We start from the raw sequence: 24368 nt of genomic DNA on the forward strand, positions 1-24368 counted from the left end.
TGCTAGAAATTGGGTGTGAAACCTGATGCAACCAAGTTTTCAAAGACAAAGATTTCCAGAACCATTATGCTTAATGATTAAATTTTTTTAACCTGTATAAAGTTAAAAGAATGTTACGCATTTCAAACACATGAGATGTCATTTTTATACAAACTAACCAGGACCATAGTAGAATACTTATCACAAACAATCTCTAAAGTTATAAGTTTGTGCATCAACCTAATGTCTCAATCAAATGGTTAAACATGCAACCATAAATAAAAACAAAACTAAATGACCTATTCATAAACATAATATAGATGCATTAAGCAATTTCTTCATTCACCAACCAATTTTTTCAAGCTTGAGGAGCAAATTTTGCAAGCTCAAAGGCCCTGTTTTCAGTTGTGTTTGATTCTAAAATTCCAAAACTCTATCGTTGTAGTTGGAAAGAGGGTAGGCATGCATATTTCTGTGTCGAAGGTTTCAACATTATTACTATCATCACACAAGGAGGCTTCAAAAGTGAGAAGGTAAGTTGTACCCTTCCTAATATGTTCATCGACTTCACAATTTTCAGTGATTGAACCTCGTACATTGCAGCATTTACACCTAACTTGCCGATGTTATAGTCGAGGAGAGCATATTGGGAGAGATAAACAGCCAACTTGAAACGAGAATCATCACTTTTTGTTTTGACACGTTGTTTATAGATCTTATCAAGATTAGAAGGGTGATCAGTCTGAGAGTCCTCACCAAAGTCATCAAAAGTAGAGGATCTGATCCTCACAAAAATAATCTCGAGTTTTGGACATGGTGTAGGAAAATAATAACACATTTTTGTTTGAAAAGCTTCCGCAATTTCATCAGCAGAGAAGGCTTTGAAAGTTATATAATAATGAGAATGGAAAGCCGTAGATTTTTTTGCCATAAGCGCTTGTACATTGTCAAAGTTTGTAACCTGCTTAGTGTTATAGCTCCAAATAGCCAACTGAGAAAAATAAACTAGTTGATCATAGAGAATGCTAGAGATGATGGATCTCTGATGAATTGTAATACTCATGTATTTTCGTAAGACCGATGTATCCTCTGATTTTCATATCAAAATACAGCTTACTATCACGATCTTTGTCGATATATTTTTCATTTGATTTTTTCTCCGAACCACAAAAATTTACTTTGTCAATATAATTTTTGTATTACTTTTTATTTGTTTCTGTCCCCGTAGATTTCTTCTCATATCTCTGTTTCTTGTGACCGGGCTCATCATGTACTGCGATAACCATGCGCTGCCTCTTCATTGCCCAGCCCTAAATTTTCGATTATAATCATCGTGGCTAGTTGAGTGTGTTTTATAAAGGACAGTGTCACAAATTTGAATTGTACTATGATTAAGAAATTAAAAATTATTTTCAAGTTTTTGATTTGTAAGTAACCTCTTATATTTTATTAGAATAGATTTAGAATTGGTTTTCTATAAACTATTGTATTCTTGATGAATTTTTGTAATTATTATTAAATCGATTCAAAATTTTAAAATTTTGACTCCAATTTAAATTTATCAATTATTTATCGAATCCTAAATAGAATACATAAACGACTTTTTTCTTGACCTCTATGTTGGCTGCCTATATATACTAATAGCATCACCCATCAAAACTTCGAAAAGCATAATAATCCCAATTCAAATTCACCAATTTTCTCAACTTGCGTTTGTTTTTCAGGTATGCAAATTTATACTACTTCTATTTATTTTGTATCTATAATATTTTCTCCATATTATCAGCCTTTAATCTGAATTATATATGTATAATTGTTTGATACAGGGCTTATTGTTGTGATATCGGCCTCAAGTTTTGATTTTTAACACAATTATCAGGTCAGACCTTTCAATTTTATCGACCCTTTTGTGTTTATTGTTAGATATGATGATATTGTGTATTGTATTGTATTAGGATTTATGGTTTTTAATTTTTGAGGTTTTTTGGGTAAAGATATGTGTTTATATGTGGGTTTTGTATTTTGAATTTCTGGATTTACTGTAAAGTTTCGATTTTTATTGCTGAGGACTATTGGTAGAATTGTGTTGCAGTTTATTTAGTTTGATTAAGTTGAGTGTATCTCGAAAATTATTAATTCTTTGCTAGGAGGGTGAAAATTTAGTTTCAATTTAGCTTGTTGTTTTAAGTTAACAATCATCAAATTAGATAAGGATTTAGCTTGCTGGATATAAAAAAGGGGGCTTTTGCATAAGAACTCCGAGGGGAAGATCAAACCTCAAGACTAGTGATGATAAATATTATGCTAGATTGTCATGTTTGGTATGCTACAGGCTCCACTGAGAAGCAAGGGTAATTGTGTGGTGATGTGAGTGAGGATACATAGATTTGGCAGATATGATAATACGGGGATTTGTGTGTGGGGGATATGTCACATATATGCTGATAATATATATATATATATATATATGTATATATATGTAATGGTATGAATATTATTTATTTACAAAACTAGTAACCTATGCGAATTGAATCAAATACATGATGTAAGCATGTAAAACAAGAATTTAATTCAGATAATCTATTTTTATAGTAAAAAAAGTAAAATTGTAAGAAGGAAAATTCTAGTTGAGATTTAGTGAGGTATCTAAGTATCCCCCAGGATCTGAGTATCCAGTCATACTTGGATGCGATGGGTTCATCCAGGTACGAGGATGCATATACTTGGATGCAAAACATGTACACTGATGAATTTCTTAGAAGGCTGTGTTTTATGTTTTTTATAATTGTCATCGTCAAACATGTGTTGCAAAGGAATATACATATCATAGAGAAAATCTGTGTGATTGCTGAGGAATATGTATTGTGACATAAACCTATGATTCGATATGTAATGTTTTGATTGAAATTTGATATCACTATGCTATATCATTATATTGTTTCACTTATTCTGTTACATTTTACTGTTAGTAGATTATTGGGTTGGTTGTTCGTGTTACCAGTTACAGTTTTTTGTGTTGCAGTTCTTAAGTGTCTTTTACTGCAGCAGTCATAAATGGAACACAATGAAACAGGATGTCAAGCCCCTCCTGAAGGACCTATCTTGTGCATCAATAATTGTGGCTTCTTTGGAAGTGCGGCAACCATGAATTTGTGCTCTAAGTGCCACAAGGACATGATTTTAAAACAAGAGCAAGCTAAGCTTGCTGCAACATCCATCGAAAACTTTGTTAATGGATCATCAAGTAGCTGTGAGAAAGACCCTGTTGCTGCAGACATTGTGCATACGCGAGTTGATTTACCAGAGGCAAAGGTCATCTCGGTGGCATCACTTATCATTTCAGGTTCAGGTGAAAGTGACAAGACAAATGCGAAAGAAGGTCCTCGTCGCTGCAGTACTTGCAGGAAACGGGTTGGATTAACTGGATTTAAATGTCGTTGTGGTAAGCTTTACTGTGGATCACACCGCTATTCAGATAAACATGAGTGCTCCTTTGATTATCAAACTGCTGCACGGGATGCAATAGCCAAGGCTAATCCCGTCGTTAAGGCAGAAAAGCTTGATAAGATTTGAAGCTGATAGGTAAATTTTAAAATGTTCTTATTCTCTCTAAGGGATATTTCTTGGATGAATGTCATATCAGCTGTCCTCTTGTAATGTTTATTTCCTGTGAGGAATTGAAAACTTTTTATGTTATTGTGATTCAGGAGCAGGCTGGGTTTTTAAATTAATGTCTTTTTTTAGTTCCAATGCTGCATCATAATGGTGCATAATTGCGTATAATTACATCTTTTTTTTTGGTCTTTGAATTAGCTCAGCATTGGCTTTATATAGATCTTAGAAGAGTATTATACTCCAGAGTATAAATGTACGACTTGCATTCGGCTAGAGTATGGTGATGCTTAAATAATGATGTGGGCTTGCTAGAGTGTGTTGATACTAATTAAAGGATTATATTACAATGTTGCTATATTAATTGTGATTATATACAGAATCATGGCATAACTATACTTGGTTTAAAAAACCTTCTCACTTTGTATAGTGCTCTTGTAAATTAAGTATTTTCTTTGGGAAGGCATAAGTGATAAATTGTATCTATAGGCATAGCGGATTTATTGAGAGATTATCATTCCCGGCCCCTGTGTTATAGATTGAGTAGAGAGAATTTCGGATGGTTTTAGACCCCTGCGTTGGACACCGTGAAACAGATCCGGTTTCAAAGTATAGCGTTAGAGTAGGCAGTAAATCTTGTGTCCAGGATTACTAAGTTGGGCCGAGCCTGACTTTGCAAATGATCTGTATAGTGTTGGAGCAGGCAGTAAATCTTGTGTCCAGGGTTATTAAGCTGGGTCGAGCCTGCAAATAATCTCTCTATATTAATATTTAATTCATCCCTTGTGTGTTACCTGCTCTGTATTGCATTACAAGTGGGGTCAGCTGATAGAGGTCAACAGATTTTGCGTTGGACGATTATACTAGTGTCCTGAGTCCAACTTTTGTTGATCTGTCTTACTAATAGGACCCAATTAACTTGAAACTGGGTTCTCACATTAAAGATGGACTTAGAGCACCCGCAGCGCGAGCCTGTTTGCTGCCTTGGGACACTCAATCTGACCAGGAGAGAAGATTCATACGTTGGAGAAGTTCTGGTCAAGCCCACCGTAGTGGCCAAGCCCATACGTTGGAGAAGTTCTGGTCAAGCCCACCGTAGTGGCCAAGCCCAGTTGCTGTAAAGCTGCCAAAACTGTCACCTGCCTTTTGCGTTGGACCCATTTGTGAGTATTAAAAAAGAAAGATAAGATATAGTAGGACCCATTTGTGTAAGTGGAAGTAGGCTCATGCATCGGAGAGAAATGCCCACATTTTTCAAAAGCCCACTTGGTGCTTATGTGGCATTAAAAAGGTCTCATGTGGACTTGGGCCTCCCCATTGGGGATGCTCTTATAGGTCGAATTGAGAATTTTGGATGGATGGTTTTATAGATTGAATTGAGAGTTACCATCCCCATGACTGGAAATATGTTATTTATTATCGAATTTGAACTTGCGAAATTTTTTGTTTGGATTTTTACCCTCTTAGAAAAAAGTTGAATTTTAAATTGTTTAAGAACAATTTCAACCGACTACTAACATGATCTCTTAACTTTGATTATAATGATTTTGAACAAAATTTGTCCTACCATGGTTAGTAGCCTTACTTCCTTCAAAAATTAAGAGGCTATTCTCACTTCTTAATTTTGAGTATTTGTCTAATCTTTTTAAAGGATTCTCTAATTATTAATGGGAGCTGATAAGTACACACCCTCCTTATATTGTTGCACACCCTTAGTTACCAAATTGACAAGAATACCCTTATTTTTAATAAATATTTAGGTTTTGAATATTCTTACTTTTCAAGTTTTTATTTAACAAAACAATACTTTACATATTTTTCTTGAATAACTTTTTATTATATTTTTGAATATAAGATAATGAAATTTATCCATTAGTTCCTACGTACGCATGATTTATAGAATATTATTCCTGTTGAATAAATAAAGACTTGCGAGATATTTATTGAATACTATTTCAAAAATAAGTTTTTCTTAAAACGCAAAGAAGAATATTCATTGATAGAGATCATAATATGTTATGTTACAAAAATTGGAGGTTAAAATGGGCAAGACAGCAGAACAAACAGCGTACAAAAGCATGCAAGGTGACAGAATTACAGAAGGGAGTAGTGGGATAGCTGGACCAATAGGAATTCACAAGAAGGAAGGACCCAGGACCACTAACTCAGAGTGACCAGACCAACCAGCATGCATTTACATTTCATGAGCATTTCACATTTATTCCGTAGTCATTTCATGTACTAGGGAGTGGTATTTATTCTAGTTTGTCTGTCATAGAGAGTATGTTATTTTGATGTAACAAACTCCAGCCTTATCTCCAAATTTGTAACCCAGAATATCCTTATCAGAATTTCCTTTCTTGTTGGGTAATTCTTTAAGCTATTCTATCAGTTTTCATCTTATCGAGATCAGACTGTGTTATTGTTAATTACTATCTTGTTTTTGAATACAACTACAACACTGGTATCAGAGCCAGACGCTCCTTGGAATAATGGGTCTGAAACCAACTACAAGATCTGGTACCTCAGATAACGAAGGTGGAGAGCATGGTCACCCATATCTCAGCCGTATGGAGGTAAGCCTCCGTACATTGCTTGAAACACAGAACCAACGTTTAATTGCTGCTTGCACCAATAATGTTGTTAATATTGAGCAGAATGCTAAGTCTATTTCAGAATTAAATGATCTTATTTTGGGTTTTTCCGTACAAGTTGCTAAACTAGTGAACCCTGAGTCTTCTGATTCTGGTAGTAAGGACCATAGTCATGAGCGAGGGGGAGGTAATCATTCTAATGATGCACACAGCCGTTTTGCATCCTACGCGGCTAGAATGACTAAGGTTGATTTTCCAAAGTTCGATACGACGAACTTAAGGTCTTGGTTGTTTAAATGCAACCAATTTTTTCAGCTTGATGAGACATCTGACCCTCAGAAGGTTAGACTGGCAGCCATTCATCTTGAAGGCAAAGCCTTATTATGGCACCAGACGTATATGCAGCGTCGGAATCAGGTTTTACCCACCTGGACACAGTATATGACAGACATCACTGTAAGGTTTGGGGATCTGTATGATGACCCCATGGCAGATTTGAAAACATTAAAACATAGTGGCTCCGTCCAGGAGTACCACGATGAGTTTGACGCCCTAGCTAGTCGTTTGAACTTATCAGAAGAATACTTATTAAGCTGTTACTTGGGAGGGTTGGAAGATGATGTTCATCTTGCATTCAGGATGTTTTCACCCAAAACTATACAACAAGCCTTGTGCTTAGCAAAGCTACAAGAAGCCTCTAGTAAAGCTAAACACACCAAACAAAACCCTAAAGGCCCTCTCTTACCCACCCCTAGTAAAGCCACCCTTACACAATCTTATACCAAACCACAGCCATAGAATTACTCCAAAATCCCATTCACCAAACCTCAAATAACCCCCCCACCCAAACCTAATTATAAACGTACCTTAACCCCTGCTGAACTTGCTGATAAGCGAGCTAAAAATTTATGTTTCTGGTGTGATGAGAAGTATGTTCCAGGGCACAACTGTAAGGGCAAAAAACCACAATTTTTTCACATTGAAATGACTTACGAAGATGCAGAAGGGGTCACAGAAGAAGAGGAGGAGGTATTAGAAATGGAGGAAGAAGTCATGGGTGCAAAAATCTCGCTTGAAGCTATTGAAGGAGTGTCTACATTCCAAACAATGCGAGTAACGGGTCACGTGGGAAAGAAGGAGCTGCACATACTGCTAGATAGTGGAAGCACACACAATTTTATTGACGTAAACAAGGCCTTGAAGCTACAATGCAAGGTCGATACTATTACGCCAATGGGGGTTCGTGTTGCTGATGGGGGCCAGCTGATATGTGATAAAATAATTCGAGGATTTACATGGAAAATGCAGGGCCACTCTTTCAATGCAGATGTTCTGCTCTTACCATTAACAGGTAGTGATATGGTGCTAGGAGTTCAATGGTTTTCCAACCTTGGGCCAGTTTTATGGGACTTTGCCAAGCTGACAATGCAGTTTAAACACAATGGTCAAAAGGTGAGTCTAAGGGGTATGGGGAGTAAGAAGCTTAAAAGCATCACATCATCCAAAATGGACAAACTGTTACATGCTACTGGGGAAATTTTTATGCTGCAAATTTTTCCTGTAGATGTAGACCACACCCCTCATATTACACCAACTTTACACACTTGTGAAACCACCCATGACAGTGACATAACAGCAGTTCTACAACAGTATACTGAAGTCTTCACGGATATCCAGGACCTCCCTCCCAAACGGCCACAGTTTGACCACCGAATTCTCCTCAAAGAAGGGACATATGTCATTAATATTAGGCCGTACAGATACTCAACTGTGCAGAAAGATGTTATTGAAGAATTGATCCAAGAAATGCTAAAACAAGGGGTGATCCAGCCTAGCAACAGTCTGTTTGCTGCACCTGTCGTGTTAGTTAAAAAGAAAGATGGGTCTTGGAGAATGTGTATAGACTATAGGTCTCTCAACAAAGCTACTGTGAAGGATAAGTTTCCCATTCCAATAATCGAGGAGCTCTTAGATGAGTTGGACGGTACTAAGTATTTTTCGAAAATCGACCTCAAGTCCGGATACCACTAAATTAGGGTATGTTCTCAGGACATTCATAAACAGCATTCAAAACTCATGCCGGGCATTATGAATACCTGGTGATGCCATTTGGCCTCACAAACGCACCATCAACGTTCCAATCCCTTATGAACCATGTTTTCCAACCCATGCTTCGCAAAGGGGTCCTTGTTTTTTTGACGACATCTTGATACACAGCTCGTCTTGGCAGGAGCATCTCAGCCACCTTCAAATGGTTCTGCAAATAATGCAGCAGAATCACCTCCATGCAAACTTGAAGAAATGCTCATTTGGAGTAACGGAGGTACATTACCTGGGTCATGTAATATCAGATAAGGGAGTGCATACGGAGACAGAAAAGATTGCAGCGATCCAACAATGGCCAACCCCTACAACATTGAAACAGCTACGTGGGTTCCTCGGCTTAACGGGGTATTATCGTCGGTTTATTAAATATTATGGCCGAATGTGTCGTCCCCTGCACGACTTGCTCAAGAAAGATGCTTTCACTTGGAATAGTGAAGCTCAGGCTGCGTTTGAAATTCTTAAGGCCACTATGTCCAACCCCCCGATTTTGGCACTGCCGGATTTCAGCAAGACCTTTACAGTAGAAACAGACGCATCAGCTCAAGGTATGGGAGCAGTTCTTCTTCAGGAAGGTCACCTAATAGCTTATTTAAGCAAGCACTTCTCTGTTAAAAATGCCCTTTTATCGGCTTATGAGCGAGAGCTCCTAGCAGTGGTATTCGCAGTTTCTAAGTGGCAACATTACCTAATGGTACGCCCATTTATATTAAAGACAGGCCAACAAAGTTTGAAATATCTGCTCGAGCACAAGTTATCGACACCATTTCAGCAAAAATGGATGTCCAAGCTTGCTGGTTTCGACTATGTGGTAGAATACAAGAGGGGCAAGGAAAATATTGTGGCTGATACTCTCTCTCGAGTCCCCGGAGCACAGCTGTTGGCATTAGTTGTATCTTCGATCGACTCTAGTCTTTTAATTGAGCTTCAAGATCATTGGAAGGCAGATGCAACCATGAGCAAAATAATTCAAGAACTAGCACAGGACCCCGGGTCTCATTCAATGTTCACGTGGGATAATACAGTGTTGAGACGGAAGGGTAAGATCATGGTAGGTCAAAATGAAGCCTTGCAGAAAAAAATCTTGAAATATATGCACAGTTCTCACACAGGAGGTCATTCGGGTGTGTAAGGTACCCTCAAAAGAGTGCAACCCCTGTTTTATTGGAAGAGCATGAAAAATACAGTCAAAGAATTTATTAAAAGTTGCGTGACATGTCAAAGGTGCAAGTATGATCAGTGTGCTTATCCGGGACTTCTACAACCGTTGTCTATTCCTGAATCAATATGGGAAGATATCTCTATGGATTTCATAGAAGGACTGACAAGATCCCAGGGTAGAGAGGTTGTGATTAGGGCTGAGTATTCGGTTATTCGGTAACCGAACCGAAATATAATTCGGTTACCGAATACCGAATAAGGGTAAAAATCAGAACCGAATAGTGAACCGAAATAATTTCGGTTATTTACCGAACCAAAATAATTATTTAGGTTAAAACCGAAAACCGAATTAAAAAACCGAATTAGGATTTTTTTTAAAATTTTAATAATAAAATATTTAATAAATTACAACAAAGATTAATGATCGTACAACAATTAACTTGTACTCTTAGCTCCACTTTCATGCACCTGAATATTATGGTGTGGTGTCTTGATTATAATAAAAGTACTTCCAATTAGTTAGTTTATTTTTTTATTTTAGCAACTAAATTGAAGATCATGAAAACTAAATACATTAAAATCTAAATTAGGCAAATAGCAATTAAATATAACAAATAAAAAGAGAGGAAAAGTGAAGTTGGGAACGGAGAATTGAAAATTCAAGTGAAGAAAAAAGAAAGGAGCTAGGTAAAAATAAGTAATATATAAATAAATATATTTATGTATATATTAATATATATTTTTTATTATATTTCGGTAATTTCGGTAATTCGGGTATTTCGGTTTTTACCGAAATACCGAATAACATAAAAAATCAGAACCAAATTAAAAAACTGAATTATTTCGGTTCCGTAACTGAACCGAATTATTTCGGTTATTTCAGTTCGGTATTCGGTTAACCGAACCGAATGTTCACCCCTAGTTGTGATGGTGGTGGTTGATCGGTTGAGCAAATACGCTCACTTCATAGAACTTTCCCATCCGTTTTCAGCCCTAACAGTAGCTCAGAGTTACTTGGATAATGTTTACAAGCTGCATGCTTGGCCGAAAACAATTGTGTCAGATCGTGACAAGGTGTTTATCAGCAAGTTCTGGGCAGAATTCATGATGTTGCAAGGGGTTAAACTTCAGTTGTCTACAACATACCATCCCCAGACCGATGGTCAGACGGAGGTTCTCAACCGCTGTTTAGAGACATACTTGCGTTGCATGTGTCATGAATCACCTCGTATGGTTGCCTCTGGCGGAGTTTTGGTACAACTCAACATTCCACACTGCTACACAAAAGACGTCATTTGAAGTTGTGTATGGACAACCACCCCCAACCCACCGGCCCTATATAGCAGGGACAAGTACCGTGGAGGCGGTAGATCGAAGCCTACAAGCCAGAGAAGATACATTAGCTAGGCTTAAACAGAATCTGCACAAAGCTCAAAACCGTATGAAACAACAAGCCGATCGTAAGCGCTCTGACAGGCAGTTTGTAGTGGGGGATTGGGTGTACCTCAAACTACACCCATATCGTCAGCATTATGTGGTGAATAGGGAGAACCAGAAGCTGGCGACGAGATACCATGGTCCTCACTTGATTCTAAAGAGGGTGGGAGAGGTAGCTTACACTCTGCAGTTACCACCGTCATCAAAAATACATCCTACTTTCCATGTGTCTCTACTCAAGAAACATCATGGGCCGGCTCCGACAAACATCGATACTACTCTTCCTGAGAACTATGACCCAGCTGAAACAGCTCCAATACGTATACCTGCAGCGGTACAAGAGGTTCGAACGGTCAAAAGACAGAATGCGGCACAGGTCCAGTGGCTGGTTCGTTGGTCACACTCACCAGTCGAAGAATCTACTTGGGAGGATGCTCAATTAATCATGTAGCAATTTCCCCACTTTGATCCTTGGGGTCAAGGATCCTCTGAACATGGGAGCATTGTTATGTTACAAAAATTGGAGGTTGAAATAGGCAAAGACAACAGAACAAACAGCGTACAAAAGCATGCAAGGTGACAGAATTACAGAAAGGAGTAGTGGGATAGCTGGACCAATAGGAATTCACAAGAAAGAAGGACCTAGGACCACTAGCTCAGAGTGACCAGACCAACCAGCATGCATTTACATTTCATGAGCATTTCACATTTATTCCGTAGTCATTTCATGTACTAGGGAGTTGTATTTATTCTAGTTTGTCTGTCATAGAGAGTATGATATTTTGATGTAACAAACTCCAGCCTTATCTCCAAATTTGTAACCCAGAATATCCTTATCAGAATTTCCTTTCTTGTTGGATAATTCTTTAAGCTATTCTATCAGTCTTCATCTTATCGAGATAATTATTATCTTGTTTTTTAATACAACTACAACATAATACAATGACCTTGAGAGCTCCGAGGAGTGAGGACAACTAAATTTGTCAAGAGAAGAAAGGGAACTAAATTGGTCAACAGGCAAAAGGGCAAAGACCCTGTATTCTTTTGAGTTATATTAACCGATTAATATTCAATAGACGTAATTATTTTTCAGAAGAAAATATTACAATTTTCTCAAATGTGGTGCAACCAGATTATGATATTTGTGCAAGCATATTTTTTTGTTATTTGTTCAAATTTTCCGATATTTGATTGTAATGAAAATTATGAGATTTTGTAATTCTACATATCTATCACATTTTAATGTAATTTTGTAAGTAGGATTTATTTTATAATCATAATATTATATATAATAAATTAATAATTATTCAATTTTAAATAGTAAGTACAACATAAATATTTTTATGGCTCAAAGATTCAAATTATACTCCCTCCGTCTTTTTTATTTCTTTACACTTTCCTTTTTTATATCTTATTCATTTCTTTACATTTCAAAACTTACCAAAAATAGTCGATGGGTCCCCTTATTTCCCCACTTTTTTTCCTTTTCACACTATTTTTACCCCACTATCTCTCTTTTATACATTAAAAATCAATGGATCCGCCACTTCACCCACTTTTCTTTCTCTTTTCACTACTTTATACATATTTCTTAATTTCCGTGTTCAATCCTTTTGATAACAAATCGACGAAGCAGTAATATACAGTGGGAAGGGTATTTTAGTCCTTTAACCAAAAAAGGGTGTGCACCTATACATTTAGGGTGTGCACATATTATCTTCTTTATTAATTTATAATATATTCGAAGACTAGTGTCTCTTTCTCTCTCTTAAATTTTAAATTAGAATTGATGTGATATATTTTTTATAATAAAATATTAAATAAGGAACAAATATAAATAATATTATTGGAGACAAATATCCTTTTCGTGTTTTAATTCACTAAAAACTAATTTTTTATATTATATTTTGAACTTGCTCTAATAATTTAAACTTGATTTGAGGGGAAATACTAGAGTTATAATCGGTCAAAATTAAACTTAAATATATTAATAAACTTAAACTTAAGTTTAATAATATTATAACTTGACAAAGTTTCTTTTTTTTAACGCACGCACCAAATCGAATTCCTGGATTGTACAAGAGATCAAACGTAGTTATTACGAGAAAAAGGTTGCTTATGAAAGATCCAAAGGCAATAAGTTAAGTCGAATAAAACCCAAACACGTGTATACGCAAATACGTGGTGGATAGCTGGGAGGGAGACACAAAGTTGTTGGAGAAACATAATTATAAAATAGAAACTGGGACGAAGATAGTGATGGACAAAGCATTTGGTATCGATAAATAATTTATTTACAGGAAATCCAATTTGTCCAAGGAGATAGTAGGTAAACCATGACGAAAGCGATTACAAAACAGTAAATTCCAAGTTTGTCTGTCCGTCGACATAAAAAGTGGAACCCACTAAAAAAAACTTACTGTACCTACAGAAGTAAAGTGACATAGGATAGGAGATGGATATCCAGACAGCGCTTTCAGTTGCTCATCCCAACTTATACTCTCTCTCTCTCTCTCTCTCTCTGTATGCACACATAGATGGATATAGGTTTACTGACAGAAGAAGGAAGTAACAATGGAGGTGGCGGAACTACAACGACGTCTAATCAGCGGGCGCAACCTAAGTACGTTCGGAGGTCCAACGTCATAGCTTATGGTTCTTCTTATCAGAAGGCTGCTGCCCTTGTTGATCTCGTATGCTCCTCTTCTATTTTCCTCTTCCTTTCTTTATATGCTTATCAACAACATACACTCTCTCTTGTCCATATACTGTACTTTTTTTGTTCTGTTTTCTCCTTTTCTGATTTTGTAACTTTCTATTTACTTTGATTCTTGTCATTCAACACTAATTTTACTACAATACTACCTAGGTGTCCTTGTCGGCTTATAAGCTAGCAATTCCGTATATCCAATTCCAACCACAACTACATGACGCTTGTTTATTTAACTTAACTTACTTATTCAACTTGTTATGATGCTTGTTTGTTGTTCGGGTGAATCACAATGGGTGATGGGAATGTACTTTTTTCCTCCTGTATTTTCTTTCCTAATAATCTAAACTAGAGTTCAAACCGGTCAACAATTCAAGAAGAAATTGCTAGCTTATACCATTCCTATTAATGTTGCAATTCGTATTATTTTTAGTAACTTATAAGTTGATATATTGTCAATTAAAAGGTCATACAGATACTAACTTAAACCAAATTATACTTGTAAGTCATAAAATTACCTTTATAACTTTTAGTAAGAAGCAATCTTTTAAAAGTATCGCGAGCGTATGATAGAGGAACCTACCTTGGAGGGTTTATTATATGATCCTTGAAACTGTATCTATTAATACATGTTTGCAGCAATGTAAGAGAATACCAAGGGCTGTTATTTGATTGTTCAGCACACAAAAACACTCACCAGCTGTCAAATTTGCTTAAAGGCTAGTTTCTTGAGAGCAATTCTGGAAGTTCAAATTTTGCATGATGAATATAACTAGTTACAAATCTGGTTACCTTTTACAGGCTGAAGATGGCGTTGGTATACCGGAGGAAGTTCTTGATCAGCCAAGCTTTGAAAAATGTGCCAAGCTCTATTTTTTCTTCATTCAGTTTGATATCTTGTGGACCCTTAATTATTTTGCATTGTTAGCTCTTAACTTCTTCGAGGTCAGTGATTTGCTCTTGATTTACTTATTCTAGATCGCTAATTTGGCATTGATGGACCGAGTGGTCATGGACTTCCTTTTCCCAATAATTTTCTATTTTACAAACAAAAGAAATCAGCCCATTAATTTGTTTATTTTAACTGGTAGGTGTCCATCAGTATTTGTTGCTATATATTAAGGCGCTCAACACAAACATACACACACTGAGTGAGAGACTGTGCTTTTTTTTTTGTAGCAGTTTGTCTGAATTGTAAGTTGTTGAAAACTCCACAGAAACCACTGTGGTGCTCTCAGGATGCTGCTGCAATTTCTTGCAATAACAGAGACTACTACTTTCTTGGCCAGCTGCCATACTTAACTGGTGCCGAGTCTCTTATCTACGAGGTAATAGTGTTTGCTAAACTGTAATTGAAATATTGTATCTTGATTTGCATTTGTTTTGTACCACTATGTGGGTGATTAAATGAACTTTAATCCTTGGGGAAATAGTCGAGGAATGCATCTAGCAATTTAGATATCAAAAAGTACGTCCATGTTTATGTTGATCTCAGTTTAAAAGAATTTAATTGTATATTCATCAACATCCATCTGGTATGATGGCTCACATGTCACATGTGAATGCATGCATTTATACATTTGGAATTTCCTTTGAATTTGGAGTTCTTTTTTATAAACTGTCTATGTCCATACCTTGTGGTCATCATCTAGAAACATAACCGTACAAGTCTTCAAGAGGCATGAAAATGTTTTATAAGAAGCTAGGTTGGCTTCATTTAAGAAAATAAGGTAGTTAAATTTTCTTTTTAAAGTTAATTTGAAGTTTGACAACCGGGAGATAGTGGGGTATCAATTTATTTACCTGTTAAATCTTTCATGCAGGGAGTAACACTTTTAATTCTCATGGCACATATGTTTTTTCCGATTTCATATGAAGGTTTGAACCTGTACTGGAGAAGTCGACTTAACAAACTGAAGGTACTTATTTCCATACTGTTGCTCAAGTATGTTACTCGGACTCCACTAGAAGTGTACAACATGGATACGTATCCAAGTATCGGACTTGGCAACATTTTGAAAAATATACATGTTTTTGCCCTAAAATAAGTGTCCAAGTCCGAGTTTCCATGTCGGGGTACTTGATGGTAAAATGAAGAGTCCGAGTAACATAGACTAATCGATTTCTATGCTCATGATACTTTATTTTTATTTTTTACTCTTTTTGGTGTTTGTAAATTCTTCTGTCCCCAAATATGTTTGCCAATATGTCATTTTAGATTCCTACTCTCCTTCGTTTTACTTTAACATCTAATATTTATAAATTTTTTGGACATGGAATAGTTCGTTTGTTAGAAAAATTATAGGCAAAGTGCATATATGTTGCATATATTGCAAAATTTGAAATTAAAACTAAAAGCTTGAAACTCAAATGATTATTAAAAGAAGAATTGTGGAACTCTGGCCTTTCCTTGTTTTTCATTTATTTTTGTCTCCTTGAATAAACATTTCACATGTTGTGTGTATATTTGTGCATTGATGTGCACATGTTAAATAGTTATATAGGTATACGAGATCATGAATGCATGAATCTATGGTATCGTTAAGCACTTAGGATCATAACGAATTAAGTCTTACAAAAATACAATATAAAAATGATGGTAAGTAGCACAAATATTACATAGAAACCTCAAGGGAGGATAAAGCCACCGAGTATGAGAATACCCCAAGAGTGTTGGGCCACAGATTTACTATCATGAATGTAAAACAAGAGCAGTTTGTACCCAATTAACGTACAAAACTCTCTTGACAAATTATTTGTTGAAAACAAGCTCAAGTTTGATGCATAGTTGCTTCACAAATTTTACCCTTTTCATTAGTTCAAAGTGCTTCATTTGTTTTCATTTTACATGCAAAATGGTTTTGGGGCAAAATATACCACATAAACATGAGATACAGAGTTGCAACCATTAGTAAAATCCATTGCATAACATGTTGCCGTTGTCTCGAGAACTCTGTTTTGGCGTATGACATCAACGTATATGCAGTAGGTGATTTGGACATATTTTTTGCTGTTCCAAGTTGAAGGATGTAAGAACACACTCATGATATTCCAGGCTTCCTCCTTTGTAGAATCTTAACTTAATTCTAATACAATTATCTACATGCAACACAATTTTTTGCTGGTTACACCGCAACTAGTGACTGTACTCATTAAATTGACTTCCAGGTCATTTTCCTGTTAGCTCTGATTGTCGATGTTTTACTCTATGCACTTTTTCTCTCTCCGGTGGGCATGTATTCTCTCCCATTCCGAATTGCTCCTTACATCCGGGTTATTTTTCTCATTCTGAACATCAGGTAGTGCTTGGACAAATTCTTGTTTTTCTTGCCAACTGTTTTTAAGAATTATTTTAGAACTAGTAAAGGTGGATGAATTTCTGAAACATTTTTTTTATCAAGTTTTGAATTAGTTTTTCTGCATTTAATTCTGAAGACATTGTTGTTTACCTGACAGGAGTTATTAACAATTGTGTTTGTGGTATTAGCTTTACTAGTAATCTGTAAGTATGCGACTATGTATCTTGAGAAGTTTCTCTAACTATAATCATGCAAAGAAAGACAATTAAGATTTGTTCATCAGCCTATTGGATAAATATTCCGACATATTCCCCACTGTAATAATCTAATAAAAGCCCAAGTTCTTTGTTTAGTTAGCCCACCTGTATAATCTTAGTAATTTACTTCTTTTTTCCAGAAAATGGATGTGCACCATAAAAAGTCAGTAATATCCTTTACTGGAAACATCCCACTTAATTCTTAGAAGTGACTACTAGTGCATCTGGAGTATAACACCTTAAAATGTTCACAACACATTTGGTTTGTTACGAACAATATGATTTGGGGGCAATATTAGACTTGATAAATTTTAAATATTTTGGTGAATATGCATTCATATATCCTGGTGCACACTGATTTGATATTGTACTTATTTGAATCATCTTTTCAATTTAGGGATTTACGAGACAGCATAGTCGTCCTGGCTGGAATGATTGTGACATATCTAAATGTCTTGGTATGTCTTCTACTGTATCATTATACTTTTTTCTGTCAAGTCTAGTACCCTCTTAGTGTGATCAGTTAGCATCATGCAACATAGCAATGCCATGTGATTATCAAACACATTCACTAAGGAAAGAGTTGACACTTCAATTTTTCTTTGACATGTCAATCAAATTTACCTAATGTTAAAAATTGCCTGCTAATCTATTTTCCTGTTAAAAATATAGGCCTTAGGACTTCTATATCTTCTGTTTTCGAGTTGGTTGGCATATGTCATGTTTGAAGATACTGAACAAGGGAAGACAGTGTTTACTTCATTTGGCGCAACAACATATCAGATGTTTATTTTATTTACCACATCTAATAATCCAGATGTCTGGATTCCTGCATACAAAGTGTCGCGTTGGTATAGCCTGTTCTTTGTTCTCTATGAGCTGCTGGGTGTTTACTTTGTCACCAACTTGATCCTTGCTGTTGTATACGACAGCTTTAAGGATCAGTTAGCTAAACAGATTAGTGGGAAGGATCGTATGAGAAAAAGAATATTAAAGAAAGCATTTAATCTTATTGATGAAAATAGTCATGATTTTCTTAATATAGATCAATGCGTCCATTTGTTCGAGGAACTCAACAGATACAGGACATTGCCTGATATATCGAAAGAAGATTTTGAGTTAATTTTTGCAGAGTTGGATGACAGTAATGACTTCAAGATCAATTTGGATGAGTTTTATGATCTTTGCAATGCTATAGCATTAAGATTTCAGAAAGAGGATTCGCTTCCTTGGTTGGAAAAATTTCCGACATTCTACAATTCACCCTTTTCTCGGAAGTTGAAAGCCTTTGTTCGAAGCACAGTTTTTGGATATGTTGTAGAATTCATTCTCATCTTAAATATTGTCACGGTTATTATCGAAACAACCCTTGATGTACAGGACAACTCCGGGCAAAAGGTTTGGCAGAGCCTGGAGTTTGCCTTTGGATGGTTGTATGTACTGGAAATGGCACTTAAAGTTTATGCATATGGGTTTGAAAATTATTGGAGGGATGGTCAAAATCGTTTTGATTTCGTTATCACCTGGGTTATAGTTGTTGGAGAAACAGCAACATTTGTCTCCCCTGATGGACTGACTTTTCTTTCAAATGGAGAATGGATTCGTTATCTTTTGATAGCAAGAATGTTGAGATTAATAAGGCTATTAATGTATGTACGTCGTTACCGAGCCTTTGTTGCGACATTTCTTACTCTCATACCAAGTTTAATGCCATATCTGGGAACTATATTTTGCGTCTTGTGCTTTTATTGCTCTCTTGGGGTACAGTTCTTTGGTGGGATAGTAAACGCGGGAAACCCCTATGCATTTGAAACAGATATGGCAGATAGCGACTATCTACTTTTTAATTTTAATGACTTCCAAAGTGGATTGTTGACTCTTTACAATTTATTAGTGCAGAATAACTGGCAAATATGGATTGAGAGCTACAAAGAGCTAACAGTTACGGGTTGGACTTACGCATACTTTATCAGCTTTTATGTGATAACAGTTCTACTGCTCTTGAATTTGGTTGTAGCATTTGTGCTGGAGGCGTTCTTTGCTGAAATGGAAGTCGAAGATTCAGAAAAACGCGAGTGCTTGGACAAGGAAAGTGGAAGGAAGGATTGCCGGCGTAATGTCGGGACGAAAACACGAAGTCAGAGAGTTGATATCCTGTTGCATCATATGTTGGGTCCAGAGCTACATCATGATTCATGAAGATTGCCCACGCCATTAATTTGTTTCACACGTGAACTTGAATATCTGTGGTAGAGGAAGCAAATTATTTGCAAGATTTCTTTTCTTGGTTTGTTATTATGTTTGTAGATTGCATATTATGTTGATCTGTAGGTTCTCAGGATAACCTAAACATGTTTTAAGAGTGTTGCAAAATGTCAAAGTGCATTTTATCTCCCCATGTTGTCTTCATAAAATATGCGGTGTCTTCATAAAGCATGTGCTAACTGCTCTAAGATTACTTTCACATTAATCAGCCACCATGTGTTCTGTAGAGTGTCACTTTTAGTTCGCTTGGACGTGGAGGCCGGAACTGTAGCAGGGCATTTAAGAAGCTTTGCAGCAATTCAAGTGAATATTCAATATTGTTGCCAGTTGCATGAAATTTAGCATCAGGTTACAAGAAGAGAAATGACCAAGAGCAACATACATAGTGTTGGAAAATATGGGTATAAGTCCCATATTGGTAAGTCATATTTTGAGCATTATGACTAAAAGATGTGTGAGATATGATGATATTCTCTTAATAATGGAAATTATTATTTTCCATTAGAATTTGGCTCAAATATTATGGCATAAATTAATTTGATTTTGTTTCAGATTAATTGATATGGTGTATGTCTTGATATATTTAATCTGATTCTGTTTCAGATTATTTATGGAAAAGAGTGGCGCACAAATCCATCTACACCTATATAAACACCTCTAAGACGTTAGGGTTAGACACACCAAAAACATATTCGCCTTTAAACACAAAACTCTCTCTCTCTCGGTAATAGTTTCGTACCCGTTCAAACTCGCTGAAGGTACTCGTTATCCGTAACGCCGCCGCTACCTCGTTTTATCCCGAGAGGCTATCGACTCGCACATACGGTGAGAGGCGAAATAGCTTTAAGGAGACAGTTTCAACTGGATTCGAGGATCTCTCTTCTGTTTATATCTTTTCTTCCTCCGTTTGATTTCGTTTACTCACGCACACATTTGTTTGATTATATGTATTAATCGCAGATTGTATTCACAATCTTAAAGCTATTTATTTTATACATCTGTGACTGATACATCTGTATCTGCTTGTTTTGATTGAGTAACAGATCGATGGAGAACCAAACTGTAAACGATCCGATGAACATGACGGCTGATCCCAACGCACAGATCACTGGATCTGATGGGGTTCACCAGCAGCTGATTAACCCTAACGCACGGATCGTACGATCTGATGGGGGTCAAACGCCTGTTGGACATGTGCCTTCGGGACATGTGCCTGTGGGACACACTGTCATTGGACAGTTTAGTGTTCCTCTTGGACAGATATCGGCAGGATTCACTCCTCCGATCATACCTGCGGTGCCTACTGGTGTGCATACACCTGTAGTATAGACGCACGTACCATCTGTTCCACCTGTGGTGCCTGCTGCACCTGTTATGCCAACTGTGCCTGCTGCACATGCTGAAAAACCTGAGAAGTTCAACGGAACGAAGTTCAAACGTTGGCAACAAAAGATGCACTTTTATCTGACCACGTTGCATATGGATCGCTTCCTTAAGGAAGAACCACCGTTGCTCACTGCTGAGAGTAACATGCAGACTGTGTATGCTGCTGATGCTTGGAAGCACTCCGACTACATCTGTCGGAACTATGTGTTAAATTGTTTGTCTGACCCGTTGTATAACGTATACAGCACGGAGCCAACAACTAAGGTCTTATGGGAGTCACTTGACCATAAGTATAAAACCGAGGACGCTGGGGCAAAGAAGTGGATTGTTGGCCGCTTTCTTGATTATAAGATGGCAGACTCTAAGACTGTGGTCAGTCAGGTGCAGGAACTGCAGGTGATCATTCATGACATTCATGCTGAGGGAATGGTCATAAGTGAGTCTTTCCAAGTTGCTGCTGTTATTGAAAAGCTTCCACCTGGATGGAAAGATTTCAAGAACTACCTTAAGCACAAGCGAAATGAGATGTCTATGGAGGATCTTATTGTTAGACTTCGTATTGAAGAAGACAACAGAGGGTCCGAGAAGAAAGTTAATGTTGCCACTGAGAAGGCAAACATGGTGGAGCATGCTCAAAGCTCCAAGCCCAAGAAGACTAATTCTAGTAAAGGGGCAAAGCTGGCACCCAAAGGAGGGATTTCGAAGTTGAAATTTCAGGGGAAGTGCTACAACTGTGATAAAGTTGGTCATAGGTCTTCTGACTGCAAGAAGCCCAAGAAGCCCAACAAGAAGAAAGAAGCAAACATGGTAGAGAATATCTCCAAGGATATGGGTGATATAGACCTCTGTGCTACGGTCTCTGAAGTGAACCTGGTCGGTTCTAATCCACGTGAATGGTGGATTGATACTGGTGCTACTAGGCATGTTTGCTCAGACAAGGCGATTTTCTCTAGCCTCAAAGCTTCTGATGCTGGTGAGAAGCTCTACATGGGGAATTCAGCAACTTCTACCATTGAGGGTGAAGGCACGGTGATCCTGAAGATGACCTCTGGGAAGAATCTGACTTTGAAGAATGTACTTTATGTGCCTGATATTCGCAAGAACCTTGTGTCTGGTTCTCTGTTGAGTAAGCATGGCTTTCGCATTGTAATAGAGTCAGATAAAGTAATTTTGTCTAAGAGTGGTATGTTTGTAGGCAAGGGTTATTTAACCGATGGGCTTTTTAAGCTCAATGTAATGTCCGTTAAGGACAATAATGAAATGAAGAATTCTTCTGCTTACTTGCTTGAGTCTCCTAATTTATGGCATGCTAGATTAGGACATGTAAATTATGACACTTTACGACGTTTAAGTGCAAAAGAATACATACCTAAACTTACTATCGATTCAAAACATAAGTGTGAGACTTGTGTTGAGGAAAAATTAACGAGATCATCATTTAAACGTGTGGAAAGGAACACCAAAGTGCTAGACCTAATACATAGCGACATATGTGATTTAAAATTCGTTCCAACAAGAGGAGGAAACAAGTCATTGATGATTGTACAAAATACTGCTATGTATATTTGTTGAAAAGCAAAGACGAAGCTATAGATAAATTTAAAATCTATAAGGAAGAAGTTGAGACACAACAGACTGAGAAAATCAAAGCGATACGAAGTGATCATGGAGGTGAATATGTTGAACCATTTGGAGAATTCTGTTCACAACATGGTATAATCCATGAGGTCACTGCACCATACTCCCCTCAGTCAAACGGTGTGGCTGAAAGGAAGAATCGCACTCTGAAAGAAATGATGAATGCGATGTTGTTAAGCTCTGGGCTTTCATAATCGATGTGGGGAGAAGCCATCCTAAGCGCAAATAATATTTTAAATATTACGATGCGCAAGAATAAGGATGTAAGTCCTTATGATATGTGGAAGAAAAAGAAACCAAGTTACCAACACCTGAAAGTGTGGGGGTGCCTTGCAAAGGTAGTGATCCCTACACCGAAGAAGGTGAAGATAGGTCCTAAGACTGTGGATTGTATCTTCATCGGATATCCTCCACACAACACTGCATATCGGTTTCTTGTTCATGAATCCAAGATTCCTGATATTCAAAAGAATACCATTATGGAATCAAGGAATGCCTCATTCTTTGAGACGATGTTTCCCTGTAATCCAGGAAACCAACAACCTACGACGTCTAAACGATCTCATGAGTCTGTAGATGACGATAATGAGAGTGACGAAAGTGAAGACGAAAATGTGGGGGTAGTGAGAAGGAGCAAAAGACAACGAACAGAGAAATCCTATGGGTCTGATTTTATGACCTATTTGCTCGAAGAAGGTGACCCAAAAACTTATAAGGAGGCGGTTACCTCACCTGATAGGCCTATGTGGAAAGAGGCCATCAAGAATGAAGTTGATTCAATTATGCAAAATCATACTTGGGAATTAGTGGACTTGCCAACTGGTTGCAAACCATTAGGTAGCAAGTGGGTTTTCAAGAAGAAGTTGAAAACTGATGGCACTATTGATAAGTATAAGGCCAGACTTGTAATTAAAGGATACAAGCAACAAAAAGGCCTTGATTACTTTGATACATATTCTCCTGTAACGAGAATAGCGTCCATAAGGATGCTGTTTGCTATTGCTGCAATGCGTAATCTAACTGTACATCAAATGGATGTGAAAACAGCCTTCCTAAATGGGGACATAGATGAGGAAATCTATATGGAACAACCCGAAGGGTTTGTTGTCCCAGGACAAGAAAGGAAAGTTTGTAGATTGGTGAAATCATTGTATGGTTTGAAACAAGCGCCTATGAAATGGCATGAAAAATTTGATGAGGTCGTGCTGGCCAATGACTTCAAAATCAATGAATGTGATAGCTGTGCCTATTACAAGGATAACGAGAACCGCTATGTCAAGGAGAATGACAATGGCTATGTCATGATGACGCTATATGTAGATGATCTACTTATTGCCGGAAGCAATGATAAAGTGATCAAATCTACCAAGGATATGTTGAAATCAAGATTCGACATGAAAGACATGGGACTAGCAAATGTAATTCTGGGAATTCAAATTTCTAGAACATCAGAGGGTCTCGCATTAAGTCAACCACATTATGTTGACAAGATCCTTGAGAAGTTTCTTAAGGATGACTTTGAGAAAGCTAGGACACCTGTGGATATGACTTTGCACCTATCCAAGAACAAAGGTGTAGTTGTTTCCCAATTGGAATACTCAAGGATAATTGGTAGTCTGATGTACCTCATGAGTTGTACAAGACCAGACATTGCATACTCAATTAGCAAGTTGAGTAGGTTTACGAGTAATCCGGGAGCTGATCACTGGAAAGCGATCATAAGGGTACTAAGGTACTTGAGGGGAACTCGAGACTATGGACTGCACTATGGCAGATACCCAGCAGTATTAGAAGGATATACTGACGCAAATTGGATATCTAGCAAGAAAGCACTTAAGTCTACGAGTGGCTATGTGTTTACATTAGCTGGAGCGGCAATATCATGGAAATCCTCAAAACAAACAGTGATAACTCATTCCACGATGGA

The 24368-nt window shown here is 37.1% G+C and overlaps 3 protein-coding genes across 8 annotated transcripts; all 3 read left to right on the top strand.

The window, feature by feature from the left end:
* The first annotated feature begins 1558 nt into the window (after positions 1 to 1558).
* LOC141698229 (zinc finger A20 and AN1 domain-containing stress-associated protein 8-like) lies at positions 1559 to 3691 on the top strand. 4 transcript variants are annotated; one of them, XM_074502896.1, is made up of 3 exons: positions 1568 to 1703; positions 1806 to 1858; positions 3025 to 3691. In XM_074502896.1, exon 3 carries the CDS (start codon positions 3034 to 3036, stop codon positions 3550 to 3552), a length of 519 nt encoding a protein of 172 aa, XP_074358997.1. In that variant the 5' UTR covers positions 1568 to 1703; positions 1806 to 1858; positions 3025 to 3033; the 3' UTR covers positions 3553 to 3691. The 4 variants fall into 4 exon arrangements, with proteins under 4 accessions (XP_074358996.1, XP_074358997.1, XP_074358998.1 ...); XM_074502897.1 differs by having other exon boundaries at positions 3028 to 3691; XM_074502894.1 differs by having other exon boundaries at positions 1571 to 1703; positions 3002 to 3691.
* A 3478-nt stretch (positions 3692 to 7169) lies between these two features.
* Positions 7170 to 8216, top strand: LOC141695370 (uncharacterized). Its single transcript, XM_074499619.1, has one exon. The coding sequence runs from the start codon at positions 7170 to 7172 to the stop codon at positions 8214 to 8216; it is 1047 nt and encodes a 348-aa protein (XP_074355720.1).
* Positions 8217 to 13282: 5066 nt separating this feature from the next.
* Positions 13283 to 19548, top strand: LOC141696882 (two pore calcium channel protein 1A-like). 3 transcript variants are annotated; one of them, XM_074501017.1, is made up of 7 exons: positions 13283 to 13579; positions 14398 to 14541; positions 14814 to 14924; positions 15420 to 15515; positions 16765 to 16895; positions 17550 to 17610; positions 17825 to 19548. In XM_074501017.1, exons 1-7 carry the CDS (start codon positions 13424 to 13426, stop codon positions 19349 to 19351), a joined length of 2226 nt encoding a protein of 741 aa, XP_074357118.1. In that variant the 5' UTR covers positions 13283 to 13423; the 3' UTR covers positions 19352 to 19548. The 3 variants fall into 3 exon arrangements, with proteins under 3 accessions (XP_074357118.1, XP_074357119.1, XP_074357120.1); XM_074501018.1 differs by lacking the exons at positions 13283 to 13579; positions 14398 to 14541 and adding an exon at positions 14578 to 14683 and having other exon boundaries at positions 14776 to 14924; XM_074501019.1 differs by lacking the exons at positions 13283 to 13579; positions 14398 to 14541 and adding an exon at positions 14578 to 14683 and having other exon boundaries at positions 14779 to 14924.
* Positions 19549 to 24368: the final 4820 nt, after the last annotated feature.

The sequence above is a fragment of the Apium graveolens genome, chromosome 11 (assembly GCF_009905375.1).
Source record: "Apium graveolens cultivar Ventura chromosome 11, ASM990537v1, whole genome shotgun sequence".
NCBI classification, from domain to species: domain Eukaryota; kingdom Viridiplantae; phylum Streptophyta; class Magnoliopsida; order Apiales; family Apiaceae; genus Apium; species Apium graveolens.

Coding starts and splice junctions, on each gene's coding strand:
- LOC141696882 (XM_074501017.1), top strand. CDS start 13,424: ATGGATATAGGTTTACTGACAGAAGAAGGAAGTAACAATGGAGGTGGC. Junction 15,516..16,764: donor GTCGACTTAACAAACTGAAG/GTACTTATTTCC, acceptor ATTGACTTCCAG/GTCATTTTCCTGTTAGCTCT. Junction 17,611..17,824: donor TGACATATCTAAATGTCTTG/GTATGTCTTCTA, acceptor TTAAAAATATAG/GCCTTAGGACTTCTATATCT.
- LOC141695370 (XM_074499619.1), top strand. CDS start 7,170: ATGACTTACGAAGATGCAGAAGGGGTCACAGAAGAAGAGGAGGAGGTA.
- LOC141698229 (XM_074502895.1), top strand. CDS start 3,034: ATGGAACACAATGAAACAGGATGTCAAGCCCCTCCTGAAGGACCTATC.